Below are 16472 nucleotides of genomic sequence, written 5' to 3'. Positions count from 1 at the left end.
GCTAATTTTCCTTGCACAAATAACACAATCAATAACCTGTACAATCTGAGACCCTCCTCAAATAAGTATCTTATGTACAATACAAACATTGAAACCATCAGAAGACAACTTATATATTTAAGCACTAAATTGATAAATAAAATTCCTGAAGAATATATCTGCTGCGCAAAATTGACTAAAAAAATAAAACATGATATTAGTATTTGGATTAAAACGAACTATTTTTTCTACCTGTAAATTAAACAATGTAAAAGAGGAACTTAGTGTTTTTGTGTGCTCACTTACCAATCTAGTGTGGACCTTTTTTTATTTTCTTTATTAAATTAACTATCCTATCATCCCACCTCACCTTTTTTCCTAATCCTTTTTTTTCCCTCTCAAGGATTGAAAGCCTTCCTAGTACATGGGTAACCATAGTTGGAAGAGCTCCAATCCCACCCCTTTTTTTTTTTTTTTTACACCAAATTCTGAATTAGCATCTTGTACGGACATTTTTGTTTTTTTTTTGTACTAATTTTGCTAGTTGTTTGTTCTTGTTGTAATTTAATATTACTTGTATTTTATGTATGTGTGTAAAGGAAAATAAAATTGAAAAAATTGAAAAAATTGAATTGAATATTATGCTGTTTTACCTTGTAGTCGTTATGTTCAGCGATGTATATTGTATCGGATGAGAGGAGCTTTTGTAGTGAATAAGATGAGATTCAATTTTGATTAGGTCAATAATGTCGAAAAGATACAATGTTTCCAAATTGTTGAGGAAAGAATGCTTTTGACTGGACTTTTGAGGTCAGTTCTACTGACAGAAAGCATAATAGGTGAGCTTGAAAATCTCAAATCCAGAACAAGGAAGCCACCAAAAACAGTGGGTCTATTCAGTTGCCATTATTGAATGTTCAGCTCAGCATAACATCTAGACCTGAATGAAATAAGTAGCATATCATCTATTCCATAAACCAGACAGTTGACGTATATGGCAAAATAAAAAAAAACTTGAAGAAACTTACCACTTGTGCGTGTCGGCATTTTAAATCTTTTCTCAATTGTTGAAATAGTTGCTACGAAGTAGGTGGAGAGCGCAAACTGAGACATTCCCAAAACTCCATAAAATAGTACGAAGGACTTTTTGCTAGTAAAAGCCTGCAACCAGTCAGGTGAGAAGGAGAATATTCCACATCTAGAAACATAAAACCTGTGATTTTTCCTGAAATCTCCATATTGCTAACATTCATAAATACAGTATATTCCACATTCCAATTAGAATGAATCAATAAATCCCCCCCCCCCAAACATTGTATGGCATGAAATTGTCTTGATATTCAATGGGAATGACTTGATATTGTGAAAACCACTAATTTATTAGAACAATTTGATATATTGATTTCGGTTGCTAAACCATCATCAATCTATAGTGAACTAAAAGCTTGAACATTGAGCATCAGCATATTATAGCATGGGTGAAGCTCTATGATGGTCCATTAGTTGTTGACCAATGAAGTTTGAGCTCAGCTGCCATTGGTCGAGACTAGACACGTCCAAATATGGTAAAATGAACCGTTGAACAATAACAAGAATGAGGAGAAACTTGGCAAAAAAAGCTGACAATACCAAATCTATTATAATTATATAGAAACGTTCAAATTTGGTATGCATGTTCACATTGTTCAGTTGGTCCTCTGAAGGCGCACTAAGAATGAATTTTGAAGAAAAATCCAAAGATACGCCTAAAATATTTGTTCTTCAGTTTCATGAGAAGTGATTGACAGAAAACTTTGAGATATAGATAAGTTGTTTCAGTGGTTCAACTAAAGATACTTCCTAAATCAGCCTTTCCCAGCTTTTTCGAGAACCAATGAACAGAAAGCGTTTACATCTGCTAGAACAGAGGCTCTGCAGAGGTCCAGCTAGAGTCTAGAGAGATTGTGGGGAGAGAGATTCAAGATCCTTCAAAAGTGTTTTCAGGGATGACTGAACTTTAAAACTAATAGTAGAAGACTGAAAGTTAAAAATCGATACAAGAATTCAGTTACGGTAATGGCGGTGGTACTTTTGAGGGTTCCTTTTCTACAGCTTTTCAATGCATTCTACCAGATTTTTCAAGTTGATAGGAACTTTGAAGGATTGAATGAATGTTTTGTAAGCTCTGTACATTATGTGATTCAAAAAACTAGACTGAAAAAAATTATCATATCTTAATCACTTTACGTGGGAAATAATATTCATATTCAAAATGGATAGTCATTTTCTTAACCCAGACAGTCAGTTGATTTAAACTTTTTCGATAATTGATGGATAGGAAACATATACTTGGTATACAGGCTCAGCAAGGGCCTAAAAATATAGAAAAAGCTTCCAAATTTCGCGAGCGATACGACCAAAATCGGTGATTTCCTTCGTGGTCTCAGTCAACTGGTGATTGAATCATTCTGTATTTGACTATTCCACGGGAGAAAGCAGGCTCTAATGAAGAATGCAGGCGAGCGAAGCCAGTCTGCTGTTTTTTATCTCTCGATTATTCAGCGTGGGATCCAGGGGGCTTCGCCTCCTGGCTAGGCGGATAAGGCGAGCGAAGCGAACCTACTGGTTTGTGGATAATATGATTATATGAGGAGGAATGGATGAATGTACAATTTGAAAATCTGTAAACACAAACAATTTGGTATCTAGACAAATACAGTATACTGTACAACTGGACTTGTAATTGTATACTCTTCCATTCCTTCTCATATTATCCATTTGGTTTCTATTTGTTAGGTCACTGAGTTTGTTGTTTGTTCATTTTTTTGTTGCTTAACGTTTTCCTCACGACCAGTTCGTAACGGTTCTATTTGGAATACTTGGACGTGTCTAGTTTTTACCAATGACAGTTGACTTCAACCATCATGATGATGATGGTTGAAGTCAACTGTCATTGGTCAACAGCTGACGGCCAATCGTTGAGCTGCACCCATACTATATATTCGGAGAGAATGCACTGTATATGCCAATAAATTGAAGAACTGATTACCTGCAAAGATCAACTGATTTCTTTGAAACTGTAATATTCACGACATTTCTAAGAGTGAGTGGTGAGTCATTTGTATCAATTCTGTGTTGAACTGTTCAGATTTGAATCTCTGATATAGCTAAAGACTTCATATAAAATGATTTGCATTTTGAAATACACTTGTACTGAAGCCTATTTTATTTAATCTATAGCAGTCATACAACTCTATTCTATTGCAAAACAGCGTCTTGGGTCTCTAGTACAGGAGGATATTCAATAATTATTTTCTCAAATTTCCCAGATATTAATAAAAACTTGTATTATGTACATTTTGATTAAACAAATCAAACAATAGATATAATCGCTTGATTCAATTTCATAAGATTTATTGAAAATGCTGGTTGTTCTAAAAAACAGAAGATTCTGTTAAATTTGTGAAATTCTGTGTATTTTAATTGCATTCCTTTTATGATAAATGATGAATCCAATTCAACTGAGATAAGGTTCATTAGACACTGTTGATAATGAATTTATAATATCATCAGAAATTAAATAATTTTAACTACTGTAGTTGTACTCTATGGGAGCCTTTTCGATTATTCATGACAATAATTCATGGGAAGTCGGATTGTGCAAGGCAAATAGGAAATTTTAGTAAGAGATATTTGTTTGAAAAAGGTTATTTGTTCATCTTGAGTAAATAATGATAGTTTCGGGTATTGGATAATAGAAACTGGGTTTTTGTATCAAGTTCATTCGATGTTATGCATTACATCCAGCTTACTAATAATATGTGATAAGATATGAGTTATCAGGGAACTACATACAGAACGTTTAGAAAAATTATTTTTTAGAACAATAGTTTTCTTTATCGTTACCGTGAACGTTTTGTAGTGTGTGACTGATATCTATAGAAAAACATTAGTTTTAATATCTTAAATAGAACATATTCTCATCTTATGTTTCTATTTTTCATTGACGTAAGACCTACGGTTTCAGGTGGACTCCAAACCACCGTAATAAAGTTCAAAGCTTATAACTCAGTTTGTTGAAGCTGACAATCATACAATCGACAGCACGGCTAAATCTGAATTATCATAATCAGATATGTAGAATGTTGAAAATGCCATGAATCATAGGAACTCAAGTCTGAATTTGCAAAATCTTGCAAGAGATGTATAATTGGTAGTGAATTGTAACGGAATATTATTGAGTTGTTTTACCTATGAGAATTGTGATCGTCATCAGAAAGCTCGAATTTTCTTGTGCTGTCAACAGAGGCAAGATCATGAACACGCATTGGCTCAGGGTGATCATCAATAGAAAATCCCGTTTCTTTTGTTTGATCATTGTAATCAGTTTTTTTATCACTGTTCAATCTATTATTCCTCTCCGTCTGTTTTGAAATAGAATCTGACTCCTCATCATTTCCACCTAGAAAATGATGTACAAAATGAGATTATTCATAAGTTTATCATTATGCTATTGAATAAATTTGTAAACTCTGATTGATCATATATTCTAATCATTAAAATTGAATTAAAATGGTGTATAATGAGACGAATGATGATGAGAGATGAGTGGATCTAAATCTGTAGGTAGGTTCCGAACCACCAAGAAGCAATTTTTAAACTCATTAATGGTATTTGAAGGGGTTCGGCTCTTACTAAGGGAGTAGCAGGCACATGAAGCTTGCCTTATCTTATCGATAGCTTATCAGCGCAACCACGAAACCAAATCGCTTCCCCATTCACTTGTAATGAAAAATATACGTGATAATGAGCGTAATAAATGCATCAAATTTATTTGTAACAGAGAAGAAAAATAGAATATCGAAGGATATTAGGGGGATCAAACACCTCATAAAAACATTTTTTTTATCTATTTCGAAGCCTTTTACTAGGTGGAAAGTAACCGTGACATTGACACTCTGTCATTAACGAAACAAGCGTCACGCGTTGCTCGGAGCGTATGATCAAATGAAGCGGAGATTTTCGTGCAGATAAAATATCTATGGTCTGGACTATCGCTTTATTTAATTGGAAAATGGAAACTGAGATAGCTGATAGATTGGCATGAATTGGAAAACTGGTAATTGAAGGCTGTGGCTGCGGTTTGTGGATATAGTTATACAGCGTGGCTATAGAGACAAATTCAGATTGAAATCGAGTGCGATATTATATATTATATGAACCTCATCACTAGTTTTATTTGAAATTGATCAAACAGCTATTCATTAATTGCATGAAAGTTGAAAAGTGAATGAGTTGTTACTCGTTGCATTTCCTGTTCTGCTGGTGGTTTCAATCAATAACAATAAATCATTATATTTGAACATTTGTACAGTTCCAACCTTTCAAATTGTTGACATCTGATACGTTGGTAGCATTTTCCTCCATGTTCCAGCTTTTAATTGAACAGTTTCATGAAAACCTCGGTAGGAAAATCTGTATGAAATTTAGATTGAATATCAGGAGAATCCTTTTGATCTTATTCTCCACCTGAAATGAATTCCCAGCGCAATTGTTGAAAGTATCGACACAAATATTACATTGTATAAAATCAACAATACTGCCACATAAAGCTTCGGTTATGAACAGTTCACATTCGTTGAAATAGCATAATCGATTTCTCAAAGTTGCGGAAAATTATTGTCCTTATTATATCTCGCATCCTTTGATTTCCATTAACTTTTTGAATGGAATTAGGCCATTAATCTAGATAAATATAAAAAAACGTTTTTCATCGGTTATGATTTTTTCAAAATATTTATTTTGTTGATTACAAAGCTCTCCGTGAAATATTTACAAGTTCATTATTATCATCAGACAATAACCAGATATTCTGGATGAATCTACAATAAGTTACAAATAGTAATTGAAGTATCTTTGAAAATTCATAGGGCACCTACCTACCATTTGTTTCGTAATTAGGAACAGGGTCTTGTGTGAAGAAATTCAGAATTCGATGATACAAGAACAGTGTACTACACCATTGATATGGCGTAATACACATTCTCGCAATTCAAACTAGATAGACATGGTCTGTGTAACAAGACATAGGTGTGCCATGTAATAAGAAGTGCATCGTTTCGTCAAATACAGTATTACTGTTCCATATGACTGAAAATGTTTTATGGAAACCGATTCCAAAACATAGATTCTTCTCGTAACGTATTTGATAGTCTACAGTTATAAGAACTATTGTAAATGAATAATTACAATTCATTCCTTATTCTTCTCAATCGGTTTGTTTTTAAAAAATATATTGAACATCCTCGACTTTATATATTTTTTTCAAATGATAACGAGGATGATAATAGAATTGAAATAAGCTTCACCTCCATGAGATGATAAATTCAACAGAAATCTATAACTGTGAATGTAACTCATTCAACATAAACCGTATTTATAACTTGAAATAATAGCGAAAACTTATTCTAGAACTTTTCTGAAGAAAAATCTGAGACGCTTTTTAGAGCGTTTCTAATTAACCAATTATGATTTAATGGAAATTATAATTTTCAACAGATGTAATCACAATGAAATCCGAATAAAATTCTTACCTGAAAAACGTCTGGTTGCAGTTTAATACATTGTAATCGACAACGTTACTTGGAGAGTAACTAAACAACTGACATCTCGGAAGAGCATTCTTTGAAATCACATTTGACTGTCTGATATGCAATATCTATGAAATGAAATGTAATTTCCTATTCATGTAACACTTACTCAAGAGATTGGCTTTTATTTGTATTGGACTAGCTTGGTCATATATTCTTTAGATGTGACAGTATTATATCAGTGTTTATTAGCGTCGAATTAAATGAATTAGAAATTTTGGCCCACTTACTCTTTTGTTTACCGTTCGGAGCAGTTGGCTTGAATATTTGCAAGCTACTCAGATATTAATTTACTAGAACGATGCATTTATAATTTAGGTTACCATATCTGTACAAAGATTTGATAATTTGAATAAATCATTTGCAGTGTGCTACTAAATATAGAGGATAATGGAACATCTTTCAAAAATAATGCCAATTGAAAGAATTCAGAGATGACACTTTTAAGCGTTCCAATACGATTACTGCATTGACATTTATGATTCCGGTTTTAGCAACCAGTTCAGTAACATACTTCCAATTATAAATAATAATGTGTTTATTGTTTCTTCATTTACTGATAATGTCTGCATCGGCTTATGATTAGTGCATGGATGATAAGTTGGGGATAAATAAAATAAATGATTCAAATAAATGTAGTAATTGCGCCCATCATCAGTGCAGCGATAGTAGTTTCGGCTTAGTAATTGCGCCCATCACCAGTGCAGCGATAGAAGTTTCGGCGATTGGTCATAAAGTCTCGACGTGGTAACGCTGCTGAAAGAAGATGATTGATTTTTGGAAGTCTTCTTCTTCTTCTCCTCGTCCTTTTTCTTCTTCTCGGAACCAAGATAGCCTTTTGTAGCTGAGTAAATGATACAGTACCGCCTGGTTCGTATCATGTTTACTGCCAGCGCTATCTAGCATTAATCTATACAACTAATAATGAATAAATTCTATTTTCCATCAGATAAATAGAATGAAAAAGAATATTATTACAAAATTTCAATTAAGAAGATTACATAATGTGAAATACTATCTTCTTAAAAATTAAAATTCTAATAATCAAAACAGAAACAGCATTTTTCTATTTTAATACACTGCAAAATTAAAAAACAAAAACAGAATTTTTCTGTATTAATACACTGAGTGTTCCAAAAACAGAAAAAACTCTTGTCAAATTTCTATAACCTAAATGGAAATTGAGGACTCCCCAGGGTTCCTGGAAACTAGCTGGCAGGCTCGGTTTATCCGTCTAGCCAGCAGAACAAGGAGGCTCTGACCTCTGGACACTCGGATTAAACTGGAATTTTTCATTTGGACTTGCACCTTTCTGTCATGTCTGTAATGTTATACATTAGAGATTACAGGCTCGATTCAATCACCTGTTTCTTGGATCTGTATCTCAACTACAATTCTCTGTCCATTTTAAATATTTTTAATAAACAAAATATAATTGCCCACGAAGAAAATATTGAAAAACGATGATATTCATTGTATATCAGAATCAGTTTTGTTTGTTAAAATTCTAGATGGAAATGTTGTACAGGACATAATTGAAACTTTTACAAATTCAAATGTACTTGAGAAATCTAGGAAAAATCTTTGAAAAACTGGAGGAATAAACAATGTAATAATCTCACTACTTGAGAGCTGAACCTGTATTGAGTATGGACTTTCAAGCTCAGTCGTTCCTGAAAACTCTTGGAAAACTTGAAAAATCAAATCACGAAATAAAAATAAGGCATGATTTGACACTTCGTAACACAGTTTTCCATGAACCATGCCGATTTTAGGCGAATTTTTGTGCAACATTTTGAAGCCTCTCAATACGTAAATATCCAGACCGTATCAGAATATGAGTATCAAATTCAAACAATTGAAACTCTGGGAGCGTTGTTTGTCCAAGCTCGCACTCTGGTCGCAATCTGTTCTGGCGCGACCTGCGATCATTTTGTGAACTGCTCGCGCAAAGTTTGTTTGTTTTATCTGTCTGTATGCACCTTTACATGAGCCTTTGTACCAAACCAGCGCGTAAGTCTGTAGGCACCTTTACATGAACCTTTGTACCAAATTTGAAAATTTTCTGTCTATCGGTTCTTGAAAAATGTGAAACCATGGAGAAAAACACCGATTCCGAGCTTATTGGCGTAATTTTAATCCCCTTCTGACACAATATTTGAACACCTCAACTGAACTTCTGAACCAAATTTGAATATTTTATGCTCATTTGTTCTCTAAAAGCTGTGAAAATGCATATTTTTGGCATATCTTTGGAAAATGAATTTAGGATATTTTCAGATCCATTCTCAGTGCGCCTGTAGAGGGCCAACCGAGCATATCTGTAAAATTGAATGTATTTGATCTAGCAGAAACCTAGTTTTATTCATAGGTGATTGAGTAAATGAATGGATGCGAGTCAGTTCCATAGGATATTAAGTATAATATGTAAGGTATAATATAAGGTGTAGCCTACTCCCTTTTGAACTAAACAATAGATCAACAAAGTAATTGCGGGGGAAGTTTTAGTAAAACAAGACGTTATCACAAGTGACCAATATCTAAGTGACCTATTTAAAGTGGGATGCCCTGATTAATTACAAAATAACCAAATGCAAATTACTGAATAAATTTTCGCTGATTGAGAAGAACCCTTTAATATCCACATACAACCTTTTCTGAAATTTCTACTGCCTTGTGTGGTGCACGTGCCCCCTGTGCACCTCTGCTTACGCCACTGGATATCCATATAATAAATCTATATCATTTTAAGACTGCTGAAACCAGGAACGCCTGACCACTTACTCTCTCTCTCTCTCTCTCTCTCTCTCTCTCTCTCTCTCTCTATCTCTCACTTCCTCTGTACACACAACCTTTTACATAGATACTTGCTTTTAATCTTGAAGTACCTAGCTTTCAACTTGAAATATCTACCGATCCAGACTGAGATATAATATTATATTGAACTGTAGAAAACCCAACAGAAAGTTTAATGAAATAGAAGAGAAGTTAGAACAGTGAATGTGTCTTGAAACAAGTTTTGTTTGCTGTTTTTATGAAAAGAGTACGTCTGGATGAGATTCTTTTGAGTGTCGGTCGCAACAAATTACTCAATCCAAGCGTGAAAAGATGATTATAGTTATCGACATAGTCGCCTTCATTTTTCCGGTGGCGGAATCCGTTGAACGCCTGGTATGTGGAGTGTTTTTCTCCTCGAGGATATTTCTTCCAGTATAATGATTTTTATGAGTATTTACTCATTATTTGAAGAATCGAATTGTGATGGAATCACAGTATTAGTAGTATTCCTTGACTATTGTATAAGGATTTTCTATCGAAAGGTCAAATTCTTCGATTCTTGTTAAAAAGAGTCCCTAGATTTTCCTGAAGAAGCACAGAAAAATCATTCTATACTTGCAAAAATGCTTACAAGAAGCAGATCAAAATTGCCTGAAACTCTCCAACTTGAAAATATCTTAGTTGAAGATTTGCTCAAATTTCACCGTCTTGTGACTTTTTGCACAATAAAATGCGCTGATACAAAATCGGAAAAGATGATGATTCAATATTGAAATATTTATTTCCTTATTTGGAGTCACAAATTGGTTTCCAAACGCGTCTCAAGCAAGTTTGAATGTGGAATGTACAAAGGCTACTTGTGTGGCTCAACTTTGAAAATAGCTTTCGTTTCAAGCGAATAGAATACATTTTCAAACTTTTTAACGACTTCATTCCTTTTCTTAGCGTCAGATACAGTCAATTATGAAAGCTTGCTTTTGACAATAATAACTGGTAGCATTGCTTTCATAGATTCTGATGCGCTGTATTCAGACCTCTTTAATAAAGCGTGTCGTAGCTCAAGAAATATTATCAGCCCCAATTACGACAAATTGTATTCTATTAATTATTTCTCTTATCAAGTGTATTAAGTGTGAGAATAAAGGAATTTATACATGTTCACTTTTTATTCTAGGGCTACTTCTATTTTAATAAAAATATATCAAAGTACCCTTTTGCAGCATGTATTTTTTGTATCATTCAGAACATGTTTCGACTTTAAAGCTATTTTCAAGTCAATTCATTTAAAAATGGTTTTGAATCCAAAACATATTGTGAATCATAAAAATATATATATTTAGAGAAAGAGTAATTTGATAAGAATTTATACATCTATACATTTATATATCTATCACAGATGGAGCTACAGTTTTATTACAATGCCAAGTTGTTAACATGGATATATTGGCTTCATGAAATCAGTCTTGATAATCAATTTTTAATGACACCAATACGTGTTTCATACAAAAATATTAGTAATTTAATGTGAAATGTAATTTTCACGAGTTGCCGTGCTCATTACCTGCTAGATTCGACGATTGTTAATGAGAGCGTGTGCTGTAGATAATCGTAACAAGGAAAGTATGGGAAATGAAATGATAACGCACCACACTTCAGAAGTGCACTTCAGATAGCCGTAGGAGAAGAAGATATATGTTCACTTCTGATTCTGCCAGAAGAATATAAGATAAATGAAGACGGTGAAGTTGAAATATGACGTTTAAGATGTGGATGCTCCTCGTATACGAACTCACACACATACATACTTCCGCACACGGCACGAACGGGCAAAAAGAGACAGAACAACAATGATAGGGAAAGAACAGATGCTATGACAATGCTTGAAGAAAAACGGATACGAGCATAGAAGGACATGTAGAAGACCCTAGACCCATGTAGTAGATTCTAATTCGAGGGCTTAGGATCACAGGAGCGTAACTACAAAATGGCAATTTTTCAGTACAGCCTAAAAACTGATTTAAGAATTAATTTTTCATTTTTCCTGCAATTTATACAATTTCCATGACTAAAACATTTATACAGTATTTAAATATGGTTCTTACTGCTTCATTATTATACAACTCATACAAAGAATAAACAAAATTTCATCGAACAAATTTAAATTGAAAAATTTACTCCTGACTTACGCTTTTGTGACTCTAATATATTTCATGAATGGCTTTGTTAGGATGTTTTCTTGCTCGCTATTCCTGGCGTGATATTACTTGAAAAAAAAACAATAAATAATATTTAAATATACAAAAAAATATCAAATAAAGAAAAATAATATTTTAGGCAAGTTGAAATATATATATATATATATATATATATATATATATATATATATATATATATATATATTATTTTTATTACTGAAATAATCGACCTACAGCGGCTTTTTTCAATAATTTTATCATTTAATTAAAGCCTACTACTAGACAAACAAAATGAAAATGAGATGTTAATAAATTATTGAATCATAATAATGATGTAATGAATCTTCAATGAATTCTTCTTTATTTGAATATCTAAAAAACGATCTAAAATCTCAATGAATTTGATTTTTTCCAATGAATTCTTTCAATGGTAAATGATATTCTGTAAGCAATAATACTGGGTTGGGTAGGGAGGTATGATTGATGATTTGAAATAATAATTACACATTCATTTTTAGGCGAAACTCAAGATTTATTTTTTCAGTGTGTACCTTGAATGTTGCCTTGACGGTACCACATGCAATGCTTCTGAGGAGTATAGACAACTTCTCACAACGTCCACAGGAGTAAATGGACAAAATCGGACAGCATATAACAGATGTTATTCATACATGATCAATGTTTTTATTTTTTCCTCTCTAATAAAGGCAACATCCAAGGTACACACTGAAAAAATAAATTTCGAGTTTCGTTTAAAAATGAGTGTATAATTGTTATTTCAAATCATCCATACCTCCCTGCCCAATCCTGTTTAGCCTATTTCATGCTTCTTAATCACTGAAATCTAATTGTTCTCCTGCTGATTCAGGAAACAAACTTCTTCAAAAGTTTTTGTATTGCTCACGAATAACCCCTTAGTTGCACTAGACCATTAAATCGTTGATTTTCTCGGCGTTGATTTTATATGCTGCATTGTAAGCTAGTTTTAGAGGAATATCCAATATAGACGAGCCTGCTTACTAGGGTAACCGGACACCAACCACAAGCATTGACGACTGCTATCACAATCTGCCAATAGAAATGATAAAATCCATGGCCTATCCAAATCAAATTCCTGACTACCACACTATAGTCTGTGAGATAAACTGTTGGATTGAACATGAAGCGGCTATGTACAGGTATGCCAGAAATTATTCTATGTCCAACTTGGTAGAGCTTAAATCAAAGCTACGTTGTGTTGACTGGAGACCTGTTATTGGTCAGGCTCTTTACAGGCTGAAACTAAATATAATCACTTCACAAAAATAATGCGACAACTTATAGAAGAAATAATGCCTAGAGAACCTAAGAGAATAAACTGTTTTAAAAACTCAGTTTTCAGGAACAAAGACACCATAGCTCTGAAGAATAGACTGCTCAATGCAAATCTAAAATGTATGCTAACTGGATCTACGGCAGATGGAGAACACTACAATAATCTAAAAAGATCTTTTGACTTGGATGTGATGAATAAAAAAATTATGCAAATCGAAGTCAAGGTAGAGAAGGATGATAATAAATAAAAGGTGCTTTGGAGGATTATAAATGAGGAGAGGAGCAAACTAAATGCAGGCAAACGTGAAAACCTTCACTTTACAAAAGATAACAGGATAGTAGATAAACCATACCATGTTAGCAATATGCTAAATGCTTACTTCACACAAAATACAAAGCTAACTACAGTACTACTAATTTAACAAACAAAACATAGAAGATGCTCCAATACTCTGTGAATTTGAAAGACTTAAACGGGATTGGATCAACTTCTAAAAAAGCAAAAGTTCAACAACTCAGATGGATACAACACTATAACTGGCAAAATTCTGTAATTCTGTGGTGACGAATTTAGTAGTTCCACTGTTGGACATAATAAACTCATTCATTGTCTTCATTGAACAGGCAACCTTCCCAAAATATCTAAGAATAACCAGAATATACCCTTAATATTAGAAGGAGGTGACAAGAAAGACTTGAAATAGAGGTTGTATAGTGTGCCACGCGCTGCTTTATGTATGGCTAGAAATCAGCTGAATTGACATATGCTTAGAGCCACAGAAGCTCAACTCTACTTATGCAGGAAATGCCATCAACTAGATTAGAGTCACATTAGCCCAACTCATCATATGCTTTTGTGATCCTAAACATTTTTTCACAATGTAGATAGGCTCATAACCCAACTTGTAAACCAATAGGGCAATGAGATAAGCTCATGTGTCACTAAATAGAGAACAAAAATTACACAGATACGCTAATAAATCCAAAAATAACAATTTCTGTAGTTACGCTCATGTGATCCTAAGCCCTCGAATTCAGGTAGATATTACTCGAAAAAAAACACAGTTTAAAGAGTGGAGGTGAAAGATAGTCAAGGAATTAAATATTAATCCGACCTCCACAAGGAATTTCATCGAAAAACATTAAGAGTGTAAATTTGATTTCGAATCAAGTTTAGATTACAAAAATATTAGCTTGATAGATTAATGGAATCCGGTTAGCAAGATCTGAAAGTTATGATCTGTGAAGCAAGTGATCGATTGCTTTTGCACATTTGCTTTTTATCTAATTTGTATATTTTATTGAGTTATGAGCGGTAATATTCTTGAAATTTTGAGCAAACCAAATCAACTGTAAAATCAGGTTATTTGGATAAATTTCATCATGGTAAGATTTTGTCAACTGATCTGCAATATTTTACAAAGGTAGCGTGAACATTTATTGTTTCACCAATTCAAATAAATTGTTAGGGACTCAGTCAATTCGGGGTTTGAGACGTGAGCTAGAAAATATAATGGCTCTCACCATATCACCGAATAAATTATTGATCCTTCCTCATTAGAATGTCCACTACACTATATTATACTGATACTGATACTGATACTGATATCATCACTAAATTGGCACAAGTACACTTTCAATGTATCCAAGAACTTTTCATAAAATCATGAGAGCAAACATTCTACAAATTTTGTACAAACAATTCTCACTAAATTCAACACGTTTAATTTGGGCACTCGAGGCCCGGGGCTACCTCTGGATTTAATCTGATTTCGGTTGCGGCTTGATTGAGACTGACTTTCCCACGCTAATTATGTTCCCCCTTCACCAAAAAGACGACCATGGAATTTGAAATAATCATAATGGGAAAAGGAAATGCAAGTTTTAAATATTCCCAAATACTAGTGTATTCTTCATCAGCTAACAGAAATACAGTTCTGTGAAAATACCTCAACCCTGCTGATAATTAAACTACATGATCATTTGATAAAATTATTCACAGTTCTTAGAAAAGCCAATAGATTAATGAAAATGAAGATAAGACAAACTTGTAATAAAAGACAAAACACTCACGTCGGTCATAACAAGCTCGGCCGATCATTCAATCCTTAGAACAGAAATTTCTATAAAGTCAATAACTTAGACAATCAAAATTCATCCAAAGAATTAAAGTCGAATTAAAATAAAATGAATCTTACAACCTCGTTTAATTTGAAAACACATTCGTTCCTATCGTAATCGTACGGATTCAAATTCAAGCTAAGTTAATACCAACTCCATCTAGTTAATCATCCATCTATTGCATATCTGAAAGACATTTTGATCGTGCAATATTGTTTAATTCATATCCAGTTATGCTTACGAGTTCATTTAGAAGACAAGTTCTTTTGCAGTCACGCTCAATCGCTGAGTTGTTCTACCCCAATCAGATTCATATAATATGTAATATTGTACCCATGAATGAATTAAAAAAATAATAATATAGTAATACTAATGATGACACAGGTCTGATTCTATCAAATGAGCTCCATCCTTCCAAAAAGCATGTCAAAGTTTGTCACCTGAACGTTCAATCACATAGTAACTACAACTGTTGTCACATTGATGAACTCAGAGCGATCTTCCGATTTTAGGATTTCAACATTATTGGAATTTCGGAATGTTTTTTTGAAGCCAAGCATTCCATCAAATCTAGTTACTCTGCCTGGTTAGAGCTGCCTTTGTATTTCTCACAGCACTAATTGAACTGAATATATTTATATGAAATTAAACTTTTATAGAACTGATAAACTCTACGAAAAAGTGGTTCGAATACGAAGCCGAATTGACGAACATGTTCACTACCTGCACATCAAGAGGGACGTAATTTAGAGTTGTGTGAAACTATTAAGAGACCTCAGTATCATCTTTGATTAAATCTTGAAGTTTGATGATCACATGCTATCAACAACCCATTAGAAGTTCTGGGATTTTTATATAGGTAATGTATTAATTTTAATCATTGTACTCCTATTATCAGAGTATATAAAGTGCCTTGGTACGGAGTGGATTGGGATATGGTTCAGTTGTTTGGGTGCCTGAACGGGTTGGTGCAATTAATTACATTGAAAGGGTGCAGGATCGATTCCTTAGGTATTTGCACTGAATGAAACATAGAGTGATATTGCCGTTTGATTTCTCTGTTAGAACCCTTCGAGAGCAGTTCAAGTTGAGAACGCTGGCTTTCAAGAGAAATATGCACAGCATCTTTTTCTTAAGCTAGTTAAATAATTATGTTATTGAATATATCGATGATTAATGATATTAAATATGATATTAAATATGATATTAATATGATATTAAATATATCGATGATGATCACGTTCCTCGAACGGCTACAAGATCGCACATGATGATATTCTTTATTGCCATCAACAGAACAAACTATGAATAGCATAAATCAATGAAGAGAATGCAGCGTAGGCTATTCTCAACTGAGATGTGGGCTTATACACATTTTTGCACTTTTGATGGGTCGTACACAGGTGTAGTACGTTTGTGAATAGTTCCGTCGGTCGATCAAGCATGACGAAACACA

At 33.5% G+C, this 16472-nt stretch overlaps 1 protein-coding gene across 2 annotated transcripts in view; it reads right to left on the bottom strand.

Moving 5' to 3' along the window:
• The window catches only part of LOC111045154 (solute carrier organic anion transporter family member 2A1), a 76206-nt gene extending 69495 nt beyond the window's left edge, over positions 1–6711 (bottom strand). The window contains exons 1-4 of one of the 2 annotated variants that reach the window (XM_039441817.1): positions 6552–6711; positions 5340–5487; positions 4210–4420; positions 1008–1177 (exon numbers count right to left, since the gene is read on the bottom strand). In XM_039441817.1, coding sequence (XP_039297751.1) covers positions 1008–1177; positions 4210–4420; positions 5340–5385 — 427 coding nt within the window. In that variant the 5' untranslated portion in view covers positions 5386–5487; positions 6552–6711. The remainder of the gene's footprint in view (positions 1–1007; positions 1178–4209; positions 4421–5339; positions 5488–6551) is intronic. The other variant, XM_039441818.1, reaches the window with a different exon arrangement.
• Between the last annotated feature and the right edge of the window lie 9761 nt (positions 6712–16472).

This window comes from Nilaparvata lugens, chromosome X, assembly GCF_014356525.2.
Source record: "Nilaparvata lugens isolate BPH chromosome X, ASM1435652v1, whole genome shotgun sequence".
Lineage (NCBI taxonomy): Eukaryota > Metazoa > Arthropoda > Insecta > Hemiptera > Delphacidae > Nilaparvata > Nilaparvata lugens.
The sequence above is the reverse complement of the archived record's forward strand: the minus strand, read 5'-3'. Positions and strand labels throughout refer to the sequence as shown.